The 22,880-nt window shown below is 39.1% G+C and overlaps 1 protein-coding gene across 3 annotated transcripts in view; it reads right to left on the reverse strand.

Annotated features, from left to right (window-relative positions):
• WNK2 (WNK lysine deficient protein kinase 2) overlaps positions 1–22,880 on the reverse strand; it is a 111,936-nt gene that overhangs the window by 64,218 nt on the left and 24,838 nt on the right. For all 3 annotated transcript variants that reach the window (XM_079964929.1, XM_079964928.1, XM_079964930.1), the window contains exons 3-8: positions 19,209–19,381; positions 18,065–18,285; positions 13,754–13,911; positions 6,574–6,662; positions 5,193–5,412; positions 1,863–2,151 (exon numbers count right to left, since the gene is read on the reverse strand). In XM_079964929.1, the coding sequence (XP_079821055.1) occupies positions 1,863–2,151; positions 5,193–5,412; positions 6,574–6,662; positions 13,754–13,911; positions 18,065–18,285; positions 19,209–19,381 (1,150 nt within the window). The remainder of the gene's footprint in view (positions 1–1,862; positions 2,152–5,192; positions 5,413–6,573; positions 6,663–13,753; positions 13,912–18,064; positions 18,286–19,208; positions 19,382–22,880) is intronic.

A 22,880-nucleotide genomic window follows, 5' to 3' on the forward strand; every position in this document is an offset into this window, starting at 1 on the left:
TAAGCAGCTCTCAATGAATAATTATTTTATAGCTAGATGTTTTAACTAATTTAGTTAAAATGTATATTGTTATTTGAGGTCTAGTTCTCATATTAGGAAATTCGATCTGTTTTACTGAAACAGAAAATTAGAGTTGTCTATTATGATACTATTTCAGTTATTTCTGTAGTCAAAAATATTGTGTCTCATCTTCGAATATAGTGGCCTACAAGCTTCAGCAATGAAGCAGAATTCTATTGTGCTGGTAAGTAAGTATATTCAATCCTGACCCAATCCATAGCACTTGGACAGAACAGTTTCAGAATTGTAATTTTCTAGATAAGTTTTTGCAGGGGTCCCATATGACTCCTGCTGTAGGGACTATCTGCTACGATATAGAATTTTAATTCTATTAATGTTTAATTGCTTTTTAATGGTTTCTCCCGTGTTTAACTGTTCTTGTTTTATCTGTAAGCCACCTTGAGACCTTGTCAGGGAAAAGGTTGGGGAATAATAATAATAATAATAATAATAATAATAATAATAATAATACTTTTTTTAAAAAAAACTATCTATGGTGGCTGCTTGCCATATATTAGTTAGTGCTTCACTCTAGCTGGAAACACTACCTGGGATGAAAATAATAGGTGTGGAATATGTAATCTCAACAGGAAGTAAGTCCCAAGAACACCTCTGTTAGTTGAAGCTCTACACAAGGATATGCAGAGAGTGCTACCAAGCTGCAGGGGTCATGTCGGACTAACATCCCCAGGAACAAGAAGGATGTCAGAGAATGGCAATGCTTTGCAGCTTTCTTTGAACTGTTTAATGAAATCTTTAGCCCTCATCCCATTTTCATGTTTACTGTGTTCCAGATTCAAAAGGAACCTCTGGCCCCTGGCAGAACACCACTTCCTTCCATTTCTCTTCTCAACTGGTTGTCACTTTTTTCCATCTTTCAAGTCAAATATTCCATGCCATTGTGAGCTAATGGGGCTGGTTGTTTTTCCCCCACCCTACTTTAGGATATTTTTTCCTGAAGATATTCTGAGCATCTGCAAGCCTCAGAGCTACTTTAAGCCTGCCAGCACCTCCCTTTTGTACACGGGTAGCACTGTTTTGGCTACAGCTCCATGAACATAGGAAGATTTGAACAAGAAATGCAGGTCATGATAGCTAACTGCTGACCCTTGAGAAAATGTTTCTTTACAGATCACTTATTTATTTTAATCACAAATACGTGGAGCTTTTGGAACCATGCATCCCAGTTGTTTTTCTTTCCCTGCCATCTTTCCAGCATAATTTACCTGTTTCACACTCTACAAATTTGCTGGCATGGTAACTGTGGCTATATGATTCTTATTAGACTTTAATTAGTTTACATGCAGTGCTTTTTCCTTAAAAATTTTTTTAGTGGTACTCTCATTTTGACTCAAGAAAATCAGCATTTTATATCGGGAAAAATAAATACAGTGGTACCTCTGGTTACGTACTTAATTTGTTCTGGAGGTCCGTTCTTAACCTGAAACCATTCTTAACCTGAGGTACCACTTTAGCTAATGGGGCCTCCTGCTGCCGCTGCGCTGCTGGCACATGATTTCTGTTCTCATCCTGAGGTAAAATTCTTAACCTGAGGTACTACTTCTGGGTTAGCAGAGTCTGTAACCCAAAGTGTTTGTGACCCGAGGTGTTTGTAACCCAAGGTACCACACTGTACAGTAAATGGACAAAAGTACAAAGCTTCACAAAATGTTTAGGGGTGTGTTTAGGTCCCCTTGAGTCCCCCCAGAAAAAAAGCACTGCTTTCATGTATTATTCACCACCAGTGCCTTGTTATATACTCTCAGTTGGGTTTCTATGAATACTGAAACCAAGCAACTTACATGCAAGTGAAGTGATGCTTGTGGGAAGATTCTGCTGAGAAAGATGCTGGTCAGCTTCAGGCTCTTCTGGTTCCGACAGTATGTGATGACCAGTGTGAGAAAGGTACATAACCTGAACTGGTTGTGCTTGTGGAATCTTCATTTTTTCTAAACTCTCCGGATCCCGTTGTTCTTCTGATTGCAGGAGAGGCCAAATCCTCTCTCTTCTCCACTGTATTAATGCTACTCTGTCACGTATTGACTTTGCAACAATTTTGACATCGCTCTCATGAAAAAATCCAGCATCAACCTGAAATAAAGCCATGATTGTTCAGCTATGAATCCACATACATGTAGGTGTTCATTCAGCAGAGTATTTTCTAAAGAGTTTTCAAAGAAGTGTGATATAACTCATGCCACAGTTTTTCATAAAATAGTGACGTAGCTGCAAAACCAGCACCAGATCAAGCAACTATTATTCTATTTAAACATATGTCTGTCAATCACTCTAATTTGAAGATCACTGGAGCACCATATAAAATCAGTTGTTAGTGAGTGTTACTTTTTCAGTCAAAGCATAACAGATGGCTGACAGGAAGGGGGCATTTATAGGAATAATTAAACCCAGTGCACACTGCCATCATATTTGGCATAATCTCAGATGTCTGCTTCATGAATAACCTACAATTTTTCCAAACTGCATTGCAGCTTAAGACTACAGCTTTTCAGGAACAAAACCTTACAGAGGCTACCTCTGTTTCACGTTTTTCAGTAAGACAGGTTTGCAGCAATGATATTTTCAAAATGGAACTAGGCACCTAGGCCAGATATTCAAGTTGCAATGTTTAAGACAATTATTCATTTTATGCTGTCTTGCATCTGAAATCTACTTTACAATTTCATTTACATGTATTAATCTCTGTATCTGAAACAGAATGCATATCATAATGGAGAAAACATAGAACATATAACAAGAGCCAGTGTGGTGTAGTGGTTAGCGTGTTGGACTAGGACCTAACAAAATAAAAAAATTCCTTCCAGTAGCACCTTAAAGACCAACTGGAAGGAATTTTTTTATTTTGTTTTGACTATGGCAGACCAACACGGCTACCTATCTGTAACTGGGACTAGGACCTGGGAGACCAGGGTTAAAATCTTCACTTGGACATGAAGCTCACTGGGTAACCGTTGGCCAGTCACTGCCTCTCAGCCTAACCTACCTCAGAGGGTTGCTGTGGGGATTAACTGAGGAGGGGGAGAACCATGAGCTCATTGGAGAAAAATGTGGGATATAAATTCAGTAAATAAATGCCTTTCCTACTGTGAATATATCATTTGTGCAGCTGCTCCTGCAAACGTAGGCTCACCAAGCCATGTACCAATCTTTAGGTACTATGTAAAAAAGTCATCTCATGTCACATTAACTACAATATAAGCATATTCAGCTGATAGCATTTCAAAAGCTCACTTGGCACTGATACTTTTACTTTTACCTCTTGGGTTATTCTGTCTTTCACCCAATCAGAAATGTATGTATTTCCATATTTATGTTAGGGTCTAAGACGTGGTATGGAACTGAAACAAATTCACCCCATGATTTTTAAAATGAAACATTAAAATATTTAAAACCAAAGGACTCAGGTGTAAGTGTTTTGTGTAGTCTAATTAAGCCTTTTAAAATATATGCGTGCTGATTAAAAAAACTGGCATATCAGCATTAGCTTGCTGGATGGAAAAGAAACGGAGTTTACTGCAAAAATCTCATTTATTCCTCAAGCAAGCAAATAGATTTGGGCCCAACTGATACTGCCTAGCTTATTGGAGCCAACCTGCTTTTCATTAAAGACATCTTGATGGGAGTGACAGAAGAGGACAGAACACTTTTGGGTAAGCAAGGCTACAGAGCTTCCTTGTTACTTCAGGAGTACTTCCCATGAAGAACTGAATTCTTGCATAACTTCCACTGGCAACTTTACCAATGTATTTGCTAACACAGCAACTTTGTGCTTCACACAAGAGCTCTTCATACATCCAAGCAAATTTATTCTATGTTGGTAAATCACAGTATGACGGACCCTATGGCAAACAGTCTGAAAAATACTATACTGTACTGGAACCAGTGAGAAATGTTTTTTGGGGAAAAGCTTTCTTGTGAACAAATTCTGTTGGGAAACTGAGGGCTAACAGTCTTGCCCTGAGAAGATCCCAGAGGCATTCTAGCAGTGTTTTGTCAAAGGCTCAAGCACACTTACTCTGATCAGCGCCTCATATTACATATCATCTGAATGTCCACAAAAGTACATCATGCTCTTCCATATGTATGTGGGAAGAATAAAAATGTAAAGAACCAACTTGTAGTAGAACAGATGCAGCAGTGCTTTTGCTGTAACCATCAGAAGCTATACATAATTGTACTGAACAATGTGTATACCTCTGGTTATGAACTTAATTTGCTCCGGATGTCCATTCTTAACCTGAAACCGTTCTTAACCTGAGGTACCACTTTAGCTAATGGGGCTTCCCGCTGCTGCTGTGCTGCCGCAGCGCGATTTCTGTTCTCATCCTGAGGTAAAATTCTTAACCTGAGGTACTACTTCCAGGTTAGCAGACTCCGTAACCTGAAGTATTTGTATCTCAAGGTGTTTGTAACCCGAGGTACCACTGTATAGGATTGCAACCCAAGAAATGCAGAACTAATGGTTATTTAATCATGGTTTCTTCATATCCGACTCCCCACCTTCTACTTGGGTAGCCATTTTTATGCATTGGCTACTCAGTCCTTACACCTAAAGAAGAAATCAGATCCACAGTGCCTTCCTGATATTACAAAGAAATCTGTTCTCCTGACACTGTGATTAATCTATAAATTAAGAAAGGAGCATTTGTGTTCCCATTAGACTTTTCTTTGTTTTATGTCCCTTCTTAATCAGCCATTGAACTGCCACATCTATTTTGTTGCTGTTGTTTAATCATAGATGGAGGGAAAGGGAAGTGGGGGGAGCAATATATATTCAGTATATAAAACAACTCAGCAGCAAACTTGACAAAGTTTATCCTAAAGGTATCAGTATTAAACCTTGAATAGCCCTTGTTCTTTGTTTCTGCAGTTTTTACCAAGAAATTAATTTGGACACATCTCATCTTACTGGAGAAAAAGTTAGAAATGGTGCAGACTCTATTCAGTACTCTAATTCAGGATCTTTTATTCTCCTAATTTCTTACCCAAGCCTTCTAAATCTCTCTGAGCTGAATCTTTGGAATGGAATTTACTTTACCAGATTTGCTCCTGGTGTCCTTTGAGATTAATGTACTACTTATATATATATTTTTGTCAGGAGAAGTTTATTTTACCATTTCTTGTGCAACATCATCAGGAGTTTCCTTCTCCAGATCAAAAGTAAACTCAATGGCTCCATTATCTTTGGGTTTTCCTTTCAGTTTCTTAGGATCTTCTACCCAGAGTCTTAAGGCAATAGAGGATTTCCTACCATCATCTTCTTCTGCAAGTTCCACTCTTACCCCAGTATCTTCAGCAAAAAAGGCATGGCTTAGTAAATCTTTAATTTCATATCTGGAACAAGGACAAATTACAAAAACCGTATTAAGGCACTACAGATTTTAATACATTTTAAAACAAAACAAAACTGTGTATCACATAAAAACCAGCAGAGGGGCCTTCAGTAATTAAAACAAAAACTGAAGGAGCCTAACCAATAACAAAGTAAACAATGGATATATTTTAGGAAAGAAGCCTGGAGCAAAAGTCTGTCTAATGTTTTCAGGCTCTAACAAAGTTTATAGATGTACATTAAACATTTGGGACAACATTTTAGAATGTAAGAACAGTATAAGGAATGCAACTTCTTTTCAGCAGTGACCATCCAACAAGCTCAGAAGCATAATGGGAAATCCTCTGGCCTTTTCCTAATTTGTACCTCAGTAACAGATATTCAAAGGTATACTTTCCCAGAACGTGGAGACTCCATTTTGCTACCATGGCTGATAGAACAGAATTGTGTTCCATTAATTTGCCTACTTTTAACACAATCTGATTAATTATTTTATTCATTTCTTTAAGTGGATTTATTCATTTCTATTTTATAGAGGCACCATATCAAAGAGGCACTAATTGCGATAGGCATGGCTTTGCCTGGATTACTCTCTTGTTTCTTTGCCCACATCCAGTCCTTCCATGATCACAAGCAATGGTTTAGAACCTCCACCTTCCCTCTTGAGCCTGATGGGAAAGAAAGGTGGAGCTGTGCATCATCAGCATACTGATGGCACAATCGCCAGGTGATCTCACCAGTGGTTTCATGTAGATGTTGAACAGTATAGGGGGTAGGATAAAACCTTGTGAAATACTGTATGCCAATGGCTACTGTGCCAAGCAAATATCCCCCAAAACTATTCCCCAGGAAGAACCCAAACTATTGCAATCTGGTGCCCCTCAAATTAATCTTGTATAGGCAATCCAGTAGGATTGGTCTAGCAAAACCACCAGGAAAACACTCGCCCTGTCTAGCTACCAAGGGAACAGAACTGGGACAGAAACAAACAGAAAAGAATCCAGATCACATGTTTTATCCAAGAAAACTTGTAGGAAAACCCTAAGCCTTAGAGTTGCATCAGCTGGAACTGGATATTCTCCTGTTATCCTCTCTCTGCCACAAACACAAAAGTCAGTTTAATATCTACTCAGTGATGAAAAAATTTACTATTTGAAACACACCTCTCTTCTTTATTTTTGCAAATGCATTCTCCAATTATCTCCTTAATTTCAGGGTCAGTAACTTTATCAAAACTTGCTGGTTTGACACCCTGCAAGGAAAAACAAATCAGCCTTAGGTCTACTCAGAATAGATTTCAGTTCAACAGTATTGAATTACTAGCAAACTTACTTTGGGTAGCTATTTGGTCTAATGCAAAACAATAGTATAGTATCTTCCGTATTCATGGTAAAGCAAATATCAAACTAATTTGAAACTTAAATGGTAGAATTCTTTTCTATGGCATCTTCTGAAATCAACATATGTGCATACAGAACAGCTTGGATCCATAGCAGAGGATTTGCATCCAAAGTGTCCTTTCGCTCACAGAAGGTATCTTCCACAAGCAGAAGGGCAGCCTGCGATCCAAGCTAATATTAAGAAAATACATCAGAGGAAATTAATGAAGATACTAAGAAGGACAACGGTTCTATTTTCCATTTTAGAATGTTACCAGTCCTCTAGTTATGAGGTTCAACACAGATGTACAACATAACCAGATTTCAAGGATCAGAATCAGATTTGTAGGATCATACACAACCTCCACTCACACAACATAGGTTGAACATGGTGAATCTATAGTCCCAAAACATTACTATGTTGTGATTTCTAAGACTGTTGTGAATCAATCGTACATTACGCAGTATTATTTGAGATTAATTTCTATTGAGGTAGCAAAACAGAAAGTTCTAGTGCATTTCTTACCACATCCAGCTGAGGAGATTAACAAGAACCAATAATTTATGCATGTAACAAAGGCACGGTTGCTTTTTCTTTTCTTTTAATGAAAATTAGCTTTGGGCTCTATGGTTCTGATTACAGGGAAATGTAACCACCCCAAAAAATTGTCCACATACTTTCCTTGTCCTCCCTGTAGGGTTCCAGATGTGTGTTGATCCTAATAAACACCCATATTTATTTTGAACACAAAACAGGTAGTAGGGATAGATTAAGTGCCTATCCTAATGAAATAGTCATTATGGAGAGGCCACTTGACATAAACAGAGGGGGCTGCTCCACACAGCGAGATATTCATTTTAGCAAATCCTCATACAGGTTTGTTGCCACCTCTCTCTGTGTGAGAACTGCTCCACTACAAACTGTTTCAACAGAAATGCTTGGCTGAGGCACAGAAACCAACAGCGTGGCTGTTGCACATGAGAAAGAGGCTCTTCAGCGGAAACAGTCAGCGCTTTGTGCGACGACCATCTTATGTTAAACTTTCCTTATGCTATTAAAAGGAAAGCAGTTCTTCATTATACTTTTGAACACTTCCCCCCTGCTAACGCTTTATTCATCCTCCACCCCATTGAAGCCTTAGTCTTAGTCCAGAAGATCAAAAGAGACTATGAGGCTCTGGGCAGGAAATTGAAGCAATTAAATGCACAAATTGTCATCTCATCTGTCCTCCCAGTTGAACGACGTGGCCCAGGGAGAGAGAGAAAAATAGTGGAAGTGAACAGCTGGCTTCGCAAATGGTGTAAACAGGAACGGTTTGGATTCTTAGATCACGGACTGCAGTTTCTTGAAGATGGACTTCTGGCAAGCGATGGGCTGCACCTCACAACGGTTGGGAGGAATGTTTTTGCCAAAAATCTCAGAAACCTCATCAGGAGGGCTTTAAACTGACTAATGTGGGGGAGGAAGACAGTGCTCCTGAAGGTAGGAGTCTATCAATTGATGAACATGATCATCCAAATGTCATAGACCAAATGGAGCAAACAGCACGCAGACCTAGTGGTGGGAAGAAAAAATCCTTAAATAAGAGACACGGGGGAATGATTAATGGACTTCAATGTCTGTACACTAATGCGCAAAGCATGGGTCATAAACAAGATGAGCTTGAGCTCTTGGTACAGCAAACTAAATATGACATAATAGGCATCACTGAAACCTGGTGGGATAAGTCCCACGACTGGAATGTAAAAATGGAGGGTTACAATCTATTTCAGAGAAACAGACCAGACAAGAAAGGAGGAGGAGTGGCGTTATATGTCAGGGATGTGTATACCTGTGAAGAGATCCAAGATTTAGAACCTCAAAGCCAAAGTGAGAGCATTTGGGTCAAAATTAAGGGAGAGATGAATAACAGGGACCTCATTGTGGGAGTTTACTATAGATCCCCAAGCCAAATGGAGGACATAGATGATGCCTTCCTGGAACAGATGGCCAAGCATGCAAAAGGAAGGGAGATAGTAGTAATGGGGGACTTCAATTACCCGGATATTTGCTGGATGTCAAACTCAGCCAAGAGCATAAGGTCAAACAAATTCCTCACTGGCCTTGCAGACAACTTCGTTGTCCAGAAAGTGGAAGAAGCAACAAGAGGAACAGCCATTTTAGATCTGGTCCTAACCAATGTTGATGACCTGGTTAGTGGGGTAGAAGTGGAAGGATCATTAGGCGCGAGTGATCATGCTCTTCTGAAGTTTACTGTACAGCGGAAAGGAGCAGCCAAGCATACTAGGACTCATTTTCTTGACTTTAAGAAAGACGACTTCATAAAACTTAGGGAAGTGCTGGGTGAGATCCCATGGACAGTAATACTAAAAGGAAAGGGAGTTCATGATGGCTGGGAGTTTGTTAAGAGGGAGATAGTAAAAGCACAACTTCAGGCAATACCAATGAGACGGAAACATGGAAGGTGCTTAAAGAAGCCAGGGTGGCTATCTAAAGAACTTTTAACTGAGTTAAGATTAAAAAGGATGTGTACAAAAAATGGAAAAGGGGGGAAACCACCAAAGAGGAATTCAAACAAATAGCCAGCACGTGTAGACACAAAGTCAGAAAAGCTAAAGCACAGAATGAACTCAGGCTTGCTAGAGAGGTTAAAAGCAACAAAAAAGGCTTTTATGGGTATGTTCGTAGCAAAAGGAAGAACAAAGAAACAGTGGGGTCACTCAGAGGAGAAGATGGTGAAATGCAAACAGGGGACACAGAAAGGGCTGAACTCCTCAATGCCTTCTTTGCCTCAGTCTTCTCCGATAAAGAAAACAATGCCCGACCTGAAGAATTTGGAGCAAATGATTCAGCAGAGGAAACACAGCCCAGAATAACTAAGGAGATAGTACAAGAATACTTGGCTAGTTTAGATGTATTCAAGTCTCCAGGGCCAGATGAACTGCATCCAAGAGTATTAAAAGAACTGGCAGATGTGATCTCAGAACCACTGGCAGTCATCTTTGAGAATTCCTGGAGAACAGGCGAAGTCCCGGCAGACTGGAGGAGGGCAAATGTTGTCCCTATTTTCAAAAAGGGGAAAAGAGAGGACCCAAATAATTACCGCCCAGTCAGTCTGACATCAATACCAGGGAAGATTCTGGAGCAGATCATTAAGCAAACAGTTTGTGAGCACCTAGAAAGGAATACTGTGATCACCAATAGTCAGCATGGATTTCTGAAAAATAAGTCGTGTCAGACTAACCTGATCTTGTTTTTTGACAGAATTACAAGCCTGGTAGATGAAGGGAACGCAGTGGATGTAGCCTACCTTGATTTCAGCAAGGCATTTGACAAGGTGCCCCATGATATTCTTGTAAAGAAGCTGGTAAAATGCGGTCTTGACTATGCTACCACTCAGTGGATTTGTAACTGGCTGACTGACCGAACCCAAAGGGTGCTCATCAATGGTTCCTCTTCATCCTGGAGAAGAGTGACTAGTGGGGTGCCACAGGGTTCTGTCTTGGGCACGGTCTTATTCAACATCTTTATCAACGACTTGGATGATGGACTCAAGGGCATCCTGATCAAATTTGCAGATGACACCAAACTGGGAGGGGTGGCTAACACCCCAGAGGACAGGATCACACTTCAAAATGACCTTGACAGATTAGAGAACTGGGCCAAAACAAACAAGATGAATTTTAATAGGGAGAAATGTAAAGTATTACACTTGGGCAAAAAAAATGAGATGCACAAATACAAGATGGGTGACACCTGGCTTGAGAGCAGTACATGTGAAAAGGATCTAGGAGTCTTGGTTGACCACAAACTTGACATGAGCCAACAGTGTGACGCGGCAGCTAAAAAAGCCAATGCAATTCTGGGCTGCATCAATAGGAGTATTGCATCTAGATCAAGGGAAGTAATAGTGCCACTGTATTCTGCTCTGGTCAGACCTCACCTGGAGTACTGTGTCCAGTTTTGGGCACCACAGTTCAAGAAGGACACTGACAAACTGGAACGTGTCCAGAGGAGGGCAACCAAAATCGTCAAAGGCCTGGAAATGATGCCTTATGAAGAACGGCTAAGGGAGCTGGGCATGTTTAGCCTGGAGAAGAGGAGGTTAAGGGGTGATATGATAGCCATGTTCAAATATATAAAAGGATGTCACATAGAGGAGGGAGAAAGGTTGTTTACTGCTGCTCCAGAGAAGCGGACACGGAGCAATGGTTCCAAACTACAAGAAAAAAGATTCCACCTATACATTAGGAAGAACTTCCTGACAGTAAGAGCTGTTCGACAGTGGAATTTGCTGCCAAGGAGTGTGGTGGAGTCTCCTTCTTTGGAGGTCTTTAAGCAGAGGCTTGACAACCATATGTCAGGAGTGCTCTGATGGTGTTTCCTGCTTGGCAGGGGGTTGGACTCGATGGCCCTTGTGGTCTCTTCCAACTCTATGATTCTATGATTCTATGATTCCATGATTCTTCTTTTAAAGAACTGGATCAAAAATATATGAGGGATATGGAATCCTCCTTAATCCTAGAACAGAAGACTAAATGTTTCATGTATCATATAAGACACAATTTCAATATGGTGACATGAAGGGAGAGTATTGGCGAGTGGGGTTAAAATTCTAGACAAAACTGGCAGACTAATGGAAAGTTCTGCTCAACCTGCCATAAAACACAACTCTAGAGAGCAATCAATTGTTTCAAAAATAGCAGTATGGCAGGCCACAGAGATGTTTTATGGCCTACAAAAAATCTCCTGAATAGTGGGCATTGTTGGTTTTAGGAAACAGCAACTTGTTTCTACCGTCTTAGTATTTTAAACCATTTGTCTGTTGATCAGTTTAGTCATCAAATATCACAAAATGACTTGCGACTGGAGAGGAGAGGATTCTGTCAGGACAAGAGAAGTTGAAAACAAAAGCTGCCCAGTAAGCATCCTGAGCAAAACAAGACAAAGCAAAAGCTAAACCCTTGACACAATGCCCACCCAAACCTATATATACCAGATGGATATACAAGCTGGTTAATTAAGCCAATTCTGATTCCTGTCTAGGAAATGCCAATTTTGTATTATTTTTAAATGTTGTAAGTGCTTCATCCAGTGCTTCATGAATTTCAGCAGCTCATTATCTTTTGAGGTATTGGAATTTCAAACAGGGATGAACTTACCAATCAATTTAACTGGTAGTATGGTCAACTAGACCTTTAGTGGAGGTGAGGGGAAGCAATTCTAATCAGCAAGGATGAAAGTTAACAATGCTTTTTGGAAGTGGTTTTGATCCCTGTGTTTTACTTAAAGGGGTTCTGAAGAATAAAAATGGGGTTGTATCCATTGCTAGTCAGTAGACCCATTAAAATTAATAAATTAAGTAAGGCATGCCAATTAATTTCAGTAGGGCTACTCCAAGTACATTGATGCCAACCCTTAGTTTCCTACTAACAATGATCAAGTGTAAGTTTAATGAGTAAATGTAATAATTTCTCCACTATAAAGCACCTATAAAGCTTTATGCGACTTGCTAATTTATTTAAATTTAAATTTAATCAATCAATCAGTTAAAAGGCAGGAAATTAAGCAGCTAAGATTTTTAACTGGCCACGAGCCTAATTCACATACATATATTGGCTTGCCCATTAAATTTCATAACCATTCTCTATCATTGTTGATAGCATTTGGGTTCAGATAAATGTTGTCTACACATTTTAAGTGTGTGCATTTTAGGGGCCTAATACATGCCTATAAAACAGTGGTTCCTTGTGAAAATGGCAACTGTGCCTCTACAACATGATTAGTGGGAAGAATAAGCTGTTGCCTTGTGCATTCTGCCTATAATCCTATATGCAAGCAAGGCATGTATCCACGCAAAGAGCGATACATATCATGTCACATGTCTTTTTTCTAGGCAGGCTATCTTTATCAAACATCTACATTTCTTCATCCAAAGAACATTCAATTCTACATCCAGAATTTGGAGCATTGCATTTTCCACTGTGGACAGACTTAGGACAGTTATTTCAAGCTTTGAAAGCATACTTTGTATCATGGAGATTTAATCACTTTATGAAAGAGATCCATTCTAGGCTATTCACAAAGGGCATTAACAAGAATCTGGCATAATAAACTAAATTATGTTGACAAAATGTACCCAACTAGGCAAAGATTTTGTCACATGGAGGAAAAATAATTAAGGATAAACTAACAGGATATGAATTTGCTGAACCAATCTTTAAATGGAATACAAAAAAGGGAGGCATGAGGAAGTCAGGAAAATAAGTTAATCAAAGATGAGAAATTAAGAAAGAAGGTTTTTTCTTTTTTTCTTTTTTTCTTGTTCTATGTTAAATGTTTGTATTTTTGTATTTTTGTGTTTTTGTATTTTTCTTGTGTGTTTTTTCTATATATTGTCTTATAACTTTATTGTTAAAATGTAATAAAATATTATTATTAAAAAAAAGATTTTGTCACATGAAAGAGAACCACTAATAATTATGACTGTAATGTACATTGTTCTGTTTTCCTAAGACCTAAAATAATTAGCATTTCACATTACTTTGACTCAATAATCATCACAACAGCTCTGTAAGGTAGGCAACTATTATTAGCATCATGTTACAGACAGAAGCTCAGACTAAATATGAATGAAAGAAAGAAAGAAAGAAAGGCAGTTGCCAAGGGCTGTAGATTTGATTAGGGAAGTTATGGAGAATTAAGGACTACTTAATCTGTTTCCCAAGGGCCTTTTCTGAACAAGATGCTGTTCCACTAAGGGGAAATTATATATTTTACTTTACATGTCAAAAAAATATGGAAACATGAAGAAGACACTGAAAATTTCAGCAGTAACAGGACATTATGATCACTTTTATTTGAGCCATATTGTCTTCTTAATTGTACAAAAATCTGGCTTAACAATAAAAAAAATACACCACAAGTTAAGAGAGGAAATGCCCATATTATGAAGTCACTTACACAGGTTACTTTCCTGTAAATTTGAGCAGCATTCTGGCATTCTGAATATGGATATTCTGAGGTAGCCATTTCCAACATACACATTCCAAAAGCATATACATCCACGGATTCATCATAGTGTTCTTCATACATCTCTGGAGCCATAAATTCTGGAGTACCTGAACATAAAGAAAAAGCATTTGACTTTGACTTAGAACACTTGTCTCTTTGTGCATTTAGAAATAAGTGAATTCATCAAACCCAGAGCTATTGAGAGTTTGCTGTTTGGGATGTCAATGTGTTTGAATGACTTTAATGTTCAGTTTTATCATGATAGTGTTGTGTATATGGCTTTGGTATTCGTTGTGCAGTTATTGTATGCCAGGTATCACTGCTGATAAAGGGCAGCCAACAGATTCAACCAATTGATCAATGAATACACTAGCTAATGCATCACATCGGCTGTGTGATAGCAACCATGCTACATTATTTAACACTATACTTTATATAATAGTTATGCCACTGTGTTCTGACACTACGAAGGAGCACTTCCTACATCCATCTAATGTGAAACCAAGGACTACTATAGAAGCTATATTCTACTGAAAGATTCTGAGCCCATGTGAAAGCCTGAATAAATAGCTTAATTACTGTTTCAAAACTTGGAGATCACAACTTTTATAAATAGGTGATTTACAAGCCTTGCGTAATTTTCATTTAGGTAATAATAATAATAATAATAATAATAAAAATAGGAGGAGGAGGAGGAGGAGGAGGAGTAGAACAGAAATCACATCAGTATAGAACAAAATCCACTCAGAGAGTTAACAGGAGCTTGGTAATTAAGATATGTTATATCAGAACAGTCTTGTCAAACAGGTAACAAACAGAACAATCTCTTCTTCCTTGGAGGCATGCAGCTCACCAACAATAGTGGGATACCCATAAGGAAATGTCCAGAACATTGTAACACAAAGCAATTAGGCATATTGTAAAACATGATGTATAGTATAACTAGTACATAAAAAGATCTGGGTGAGTAGAACGTTTGGTTAATGATGCAGTAAACGAAAGCAGCTGTGCAGAACAACAGAAGAACATGTGTGCATGCCCATAAAATGTGTTTTCAAATATCTTTATGCATCAATTCTTTTTCTGTACATCCCTAGGAAAGAGGAGAGAAATGTTATGATTTTAGTAATGTGAAATTGGTTTAAATAAAGAAGACTTTATCCAAGGAATGCTACGGAGAATAAAACATGCAGCATTATTCCATAAATTAATAGTGGGACACTGTGTTTGTCTACTCAAATATTGAGCTCAATGGGACTAACTTCCAGATAAGTGTGCATAGCAGCATATCCTTAGGAAACCTCTCCAGGTCCTGACACCGTTCATTGCTTGCTGCCAAAACTGGGCTCCCCAGATTAAAGCTCCTCAGCACCTTCTCTTTACATATTGGACTGCTTGTTCAGAGTTTTGGTGGTGAGGCCGGAGCATTTCTCTGCCAATTTGCCTCATGCTGGCAGAGTGCTCTCAATACCTTACTTGCCCTATGACAAGGGGAGAAAGCTGCGACAAGATCCAGCATCATCAGCTGCCTCGTTGTTCTTGTTGCCAAGATGCTCACGACTGGCACTGGCACTTATAATCACAGAGCCAGGAAGTACTGTAAAACTGCAGATTTCCTTCTGTGCTCTGACATCGACCCAACCCAGCCCACAGAGACAGAGAAGGGGTGGCTTTGAAGAGAGGCTGTCCAGGCAGAGAAAGAGACGAGAGAGAGAGAGAAACTCTATGTGAATCCCTACAGACCCTGCTTGCATGTTCTGGGGAGATGTGCCATTCCAAGGATAAATAGTGCCCTCAGGAGAACAGTCTGCTACCTCACACAAACAGAGCTCCACTGCAATGTCCTATCAGATTTCAGCCCTGCCCAGACCTGGAACCTGGGGATTCCTTAGACTCCTCAGAGGAGTAGTCGTGGAGCAGAACAATCCCACAGATCTCCATGTTGCATGCCCTGTGGCTGGCTGCTATGCACCTGGTGAAGGCATTCTTAGCATGAAGCTGGATGCATAAGGGACACTATACCTGTTACCCTGCTGCCTGTCCTGATGTAGAACAGCCCTGACTGACAACTGCATGTATGTGTCTTCCTCTTTCAGGATCAGCTCAATCCCAGATGCTGATCAATGAAGTTTATGACTTTGCTATATATGTTGTTGTGGACTGTACTCAGTTTCTTGGGCAAGTTGCTCGTTTCCAAATCTCACCACTTTGCCTTCTATTAAATGGGTTTTGGGAACAGCAGCAAATACCATTAGTTTCACCTTCCAGCAACCTCACGAAATGAAATGCAAAGTAAAAAACCATAAAAACTTAGCTGCCAGTTTGCCACGGCTAGGATCAAGGTGCTGGTTTTGGTATACACAACTTTATACAGCTTGGGACCAGGAAATCTAAAAGATTCCCTCACCCTGCTGCATAGCCAACAGATCCCTGCTTTCCACAGAAGAGAGCCTCCTGCAGATGCCATCATATCAGGAGGTTCGTTACACATGATGTCAGGATCAGGCCTTCAGTGTGGTGTTACTTGTCCTTTACAATTCCTTCCCAATGCATATCGGACGGGTGCGTTCTCAATTGTCAATTCAGCACCTGTGAAAGGCATTCCTCTTTCAACAAGCCTCCTAAAATCTTTGTCCCAATTGGTATCTGTCATGGAATTGTTTATGTATGTGCTAGTGTCTTAAACTATGTTTGTTTTTCTTATAATAAAAAGACTATTTGAAATTTGTGTGTGTTTGTGTGTGTGTGTACATATTTCAAATAGATAATATTTGAAGATTATATATATACATATATATATATGCAATTCTTCTATCCTTTTTTAATATACCAACTGTTTTATCTATGTCATTACAGTGGTACCTCAAGTTACAAACGCCTCAGGTTAAAAACGCTTCAGGTTACAAACTCCGCTAACCTGGAAGAGTTACCTCGAGTTGAGAACTTTGCCCCAGGATGAGAATGGGAATCGTGTGCCGGCGGTGCAGAGGCAGCAAGAGGCCCCATTAGCGAAAGCACACCTCTAGTTAAGAACAGTTTCAGGTTAAGAACGGACCTCTGGAACAAATTAAGTTCGTAACTAGAGGTACCACTGTATATAATAAAATAGCCAGTTAAAATAGATTACAATAAATTACAGATCTTGAGCGCTTTTTTTTTAAAGTCCCTTTTAAAAAAAAATAAAAAAATATTTTTAATCCTGCCAATATACAGTCATCAGAGATGAAGCTAGCCAAGCTTCCCCTGGCACTGAGTTCCTGAGTCAGTTGAATCAGCCCCCTCCCCCCAAGTATAATTATTACTGGTATGCTGGCTCCAGTAAAAAAGACAAAGTAATGTGATGATACCATATACTGAATCAAACTATTAGGGGGACATTAGTTAGCTCTTTGAAGAGCTCAAAGAACCAAAATCTTACTACAAATGCTAGGCTGAGAAAAGGCACGATCGTCCCATCATTGCAGCTAAATTGCACAGAAGATGCACTTTGATTTGGTTATGATTACATTAAGACTAAAATCCTTTACTCACTTGGCTGTTAGTAAGTCTCACTCTGTGCAGCTGACGACTTATGGTAAAAAAACAAAACCATAATTTTAACAAGACTATGGCTAAGTGAAGCCCACACAAAGTCTGAGCTTCTTCTATAACAAATATATATATATATATATATATATATATATATATATTTAGGAAATCCAACAGGATGAAAAATTATGAGTTAGGAAAACCTACCATTCCAGAAGCTGCCATAGGAAGATAATTTTATAGCAGTTGTAAGGCACTTCAACGTAGTTTCCACAAAAATTATAAAAATTGATTTGTTTGTTTTTTGAGGGTCTGTTATCACTTATCCATGTTATAATAATTTACAGATTTGTAGATGGAAATACCTGTTGAATTTGCAGTGTCCCAAGCACAGCGGAATGATGAGGAGTACGTGCCACATACTCTATATTACTTTATTTACACTTCAAAGCTGGTAGATTACAGAAAAACATCTTGCCTCTGCCGGAGCAGAGAAAGCATCCTCTCTCTTTTAAAGCACGGAGAGAACAGAGTGTGAACAGTGAAAAACAGGAAACCAGTGTACGTCACATCCAGTCTCCTTTCCCGTGAGAAACTCCAACAGCAATTGACTGTGGAATGTAAACACCTGTCTCGTGACAAGCACTTTCGCTGCACAGTGAAGGAAGCAGAAACCAATAATACCTTGCTTATAAGACTGGAGGAGACAATTGCTAAGGAAAAATGTCTTACCTATTACACTTTTGGCAAATGAAGCTCTTTTGAGAGTTGCCAGACCTAAATCTCCTATCTTCACAGATCCAGTTGGTCCAGTTATAAAAATATTGTCACATTTTAAGTCTCTGTGAATGATTGGTGGAGTTCTAGTGTGCAGAAAATGGAGACCCTTCAGGATTTGCCGGCACCAGCTACGAAGGACTTTTGGTTTCATCACTTTAAATCTCTTCAAATAACTGGAATAAAAACATATCAGACAGAACAAAAATCAATGCTACATTGAGAATTTAAGACCGCACAACAGTGATGTTACATTAATATGTATTTTAGATAACTGCATTTGGTAAAAGGTAATATCTGTGTCTATTTTAGATACTAGATGAAGGTCTTACCATGGATGATCAATATTAACTCAGCCCACTCAGAGCCTAAAACATTAAAGACCATACATTCAAATGATATGAGGGATCATGTATAATTTGGCTCAGGGAAGGGGGAGTAGCTTTGCTGGAAAGTGCTTGCAAAACTACAGATTTGGTGCTAATATGTGGCAGAAGTCCCTGCTATAAATTTACTGACACCTATCAACTCAAATCTAAGTAATTAAGAAGTAGTGCTGTGGCCTTGAAATGTTGAGTGATGTGTTCATATGTTCATATACCAGGGGGTAGGGGAGGAATATACAGCGTATTCTCACGAGCAGCGGAACATTTATTGTTCTGATGCCATCATCAAGCTGAACATGATCATCAGCACCATAAACCATTAATTAGCATGATTCAGATTAACAAAACAAAATTAACAGTTTGGTTTCAATGAGCCAAATGCTTCTTTTCCTCCTCTCTCATCAGCAGAGGATTGGTTTATTGTGGCTTAATAATAAATTGTGTTGACGCTCTGAATCTCTACATTCATCTTTCATGTGTAAAACAGAGGGGAAGAGGAAATAAGGGCAGAACAGCTACTGGTTACATAACAAAACAGACTAGGACGGAAAGGCAGTGAAACTCTGCCTTCAGCTCAGTTAAGATCAAAGACAGATAAGCTATTAGAAGGAAAGATACCTTCATGATAATGGAATATTTTCAAATGAAGCGAGTGATTTGCCCAAATACCTCATTTGGTAAACTATGCATTGCTCGATTTGTCCAGTGCTTACGTTTTCAGGGTTCCAGATGTCATCAGTTCTGTAACCAGTACAATACATCTCTTTCCTTTTAAACACGATTCCCAAAAGTCATAAAACCTAACAATGTTCGGATGCTGAAGACCTTTCAACATCTCTGCTTCCTCTTTAAATCTCTGCCGTTCCACTTTCGTCAGCTTTCGGTCCTGTGTTTCAGAAGAAATTGCTTATTAGTAGCTGGCTTAAGAAAACTGGCTTGGCTGTAAGGATCCTACTGTGCTAGCAAAAAAAAACCAACAACACACATTTCTGCTCACAGGATTTTACCCATGCCTCTAGAAAAGCTGCTCTGGAGCACCTGCTTGACCCTCTGGAGTTGGATTTTTAAAAAAGACACAGGTGGGAAGAAAAATCAACAGCAGCACATGTGAAGGTGAGGCACCTACACAGTAAGATCTTTGAACCTAAGCCATTATCTTCACTATCAGTTAAATAGGAGCTACTGCAAATATATCTATAAAGTTCAACCATGATTACTAATCTTTCTGGTTTAACATAAGAGCAGAGACCTGAATAATATGAATCAAAAGCTTTATCAAAAGGATTTTTATCCTAATTTTGCCGTAACTGGAATAGCATGCCTTCATTTAATTAAATTCAAAGGCAAAGGGGTATAATGAAGCAAGCATCTGATTATCTTAACATATTACAGTTTCTAACCAACATAATAATGTATGATTAGCAGAAGTGATACTCGCTTTATGATTCTAGCTTCAAAGAACTCTCATTCCAGGCCATTTTTCTCTATGACCGTGTTCAGGCATTAACAACTGTGGTTTTCCCCAATATTGCAGCATATGACCATCATCCCCATGGGTAGGCAAACTAAGGCCCAAGAGCTGGATCCGGCCCAATTACCTTCTAAATTCGGCCCATGGACAGTCTGGAAATCAGCGTGTTTTTACATGAGTAGAATGTGTCCTTTTATTTAAAATGCATCTCTGGGTTATTTGTGGGACATAGGAATCGGTTCCCCCCCCCCCAAAAAAAAAAAATATATAGTCCGGCCTCCCACAAGGTCTGAGGGACAGTGCACCAGCCCCCTGCTGAAAAAGTTTGCTGACCCCTGATCAACTCTAAGGGGGAAACAGCAGCCCAAAAAGTAGTACAGTCGTGACTTGGTGAAGGCAGAATTTAAGGTAATTTGTTCTAACCTATCAATTATTTGGCTACAGTCTTCTAGTGTTTACTAATGGTTCCTTTATCCATTAAATATGGGCGCTGTTAAATAGGTTTCAGTCAAGTTTGAATCAAGTGTGAAGGCTGTTTGACCTAGAAGCTCAATTCTCATTACAGAAATGATCTTACACCAAAATCCTGGATTAAAGAGGAGCTTTATCTTAAAAAAAAAACAACAAAAAAAACCCTAGAAAGATACCTCAAAATAGCCCTTTACCCAATTAATAAGTACTGGGCAGAATAAAGATGGACTTTTGTTTGAAAAGTATTTAGCAGAACCTACATGGGTGGGCCATTTAACTCAAAGAAGTATAGCTCACTATATTACAAGCACAATTACCACCTACCCACATAATCTATTCATTCAGTGCAGCAATACCTCAGTATGCCACCTTCAATTTAAAAAAATCCTTTTAAGAGATATGGTTGTTCAAAAGATATTTAAAGTAATTTGACAGATGAATAAGAAACACTAAAAAGATAGCCCTTATTATCTTAGCACCAATATATTTTACTTTCTTTAGAATGCCAAGATACAAAAATATCTACATGGTGAATTTTCATTGCCTTACATTTAAGACTGGGGTGCCGATTTCAGAGCACCTTCTATCACCTGTAAGTGCAAAGTATTTATTAACCAACACAGGGGTAGAAAATCTGTGACCCTCCAGGTGTTACTGGACTCCAACTCCTATCAGCCCTAGCCAGCGTGTTCAGGGATCATGTGAGTTGTAGTCCAATAACATCTGGAGGGCTACATTCCTCTATCCTTGACCTAAAGATTCTTCACATTGATCAAAGTGTGCTATCAGTACATAATCTAAAGGTTTCTTTGAAACATTTCTCAAAGGCAACACAGTAACACAGTGCTTCCACTCTCCCTAAGTGATGGTCCAAAATGTGGTGCTGCTGTTGCTGTGCAATGCTTGGTTTTCTGTAGCTTTCATCAAGCAGAATTAGAAGAGTGATTTGATCCAGGGTTGCCTGGAGCAACAGTAGCAATCTATTCAATCAGGGCAGCTGTTTGCATCTTGGGGGGCATATCTGTTGTAATGAGTCAAGGCTAGATTGATGCAGTTGGCGCTCGCAGCACCATTACTCCTGACAGGATGTCATCAACCACAGTGATCCACCATCAGTAACAAGGCACCCTCACAGCTTCTTTTCTACATAACAAAAGATTCTGACAATGGAATGAAATCCCATGCAAGCCAGAAAGGATGGCAAAACCCTCCTGCCCTTCTCTCTTCCCAATTTAAGCCAAGTTGATTAAGTCACTTCCCCACTTTAAAAAAAGAAGAAGCTGGAGCAATTCCATGCATGAAAAGGAAAGATATGGTGGAAGTAAGCAACACTCTGATGATGAACAATAAGAAAGGCATTCAATATACTTAAAACCATACCTTTTACCACCGATTTATCTGAAAAGTCAGTGTATGACTGGCAAAACAATTGTGGCAGGATATACTGAAATGCCCAGTAAGTTATAATGCTATTTCAAAGTTATAATCATAAAATAATGAATAATACATCAAGGCCAGTAGATTTAGAATGCACCTTGATCTTGTGTGTGTGATTCTATAATACAGCTAGGGTATTTAACTGTGAATTTACAAATGATAAACACAATGTCAGCTCATAAAGGATAGGAACATTCTGAGAACCACAAAAGCCCATTTGAGAAGTGCGGGGGGGGGGGTGTATAAATAAAATGCTGTTTCAGACTATGATGTCCCAGTCATACAAAGAGTATTTATAGATCACTTCTGGCCTAATGCCCTTGTCGAAGTTCATATTCAGATTGTATAAACACCCCAAGGGTGAACATGACACTGAAAGCAAGCCAAAGTCCTCTGTAAGAGGCTTAAAAGTTCAGCTTCTATGTGACACAAAGGAACTCCACCTAGTTGTGGTTTTCAGCTGAGTGCTTCACCCAGAGCAAGCCAAAACAACCACAAAGAATAAGCCAACATCACCACAAATGATAACCTTTATGTTTTCACAAACCATGCACACCACATAAAGCAAATACTTATAGATAGTGAAATGATATTAAGAGGCTTTAATTTTAAATGCATACCCCAGTAAATTTTGTGCTGGGGGGGGGATGGACCCCAAGCTACAGCTAACCTCCTTAAGGATACTGGGCGATTTATTCAGTGACTCACCTACTGAGGGAAGGAGCAGGGAATGGAAAGCTCTGCACAAAAGCTGTGTGTGGTAAAACATAAGCTTTTATGAAACATTGGGAATATTTCCAGGGAAATGCTCAATAGGATGCTAAGCAAAAATATGGTTTGGGAACAAGGGAATGGCCTGGGGATATTGAGATGCAGAGAGAAATGGAAAATGTGCGATTGAGAGGCAGCTGTAGTTTATGAGGGTGGGATATGTCTGTAACTGTAACAAAATAGACTATACAGAACTGGGTCCTTACTGAAGGTGACCTGAACATAGAAACGGCTA

This window comes from Podarcis cretensis (assembly GCF_951804945.1).
Source record: "Podarcis cretensis genome assembly, chromosome: 2".
Taxonomy (NCBI): domain Eukaryota; kingdom Metazoa; phylum Chordata; class Lepidosauria; order Squamata; family Lacertidae; genus Podarcis; species Podarcis cretensis.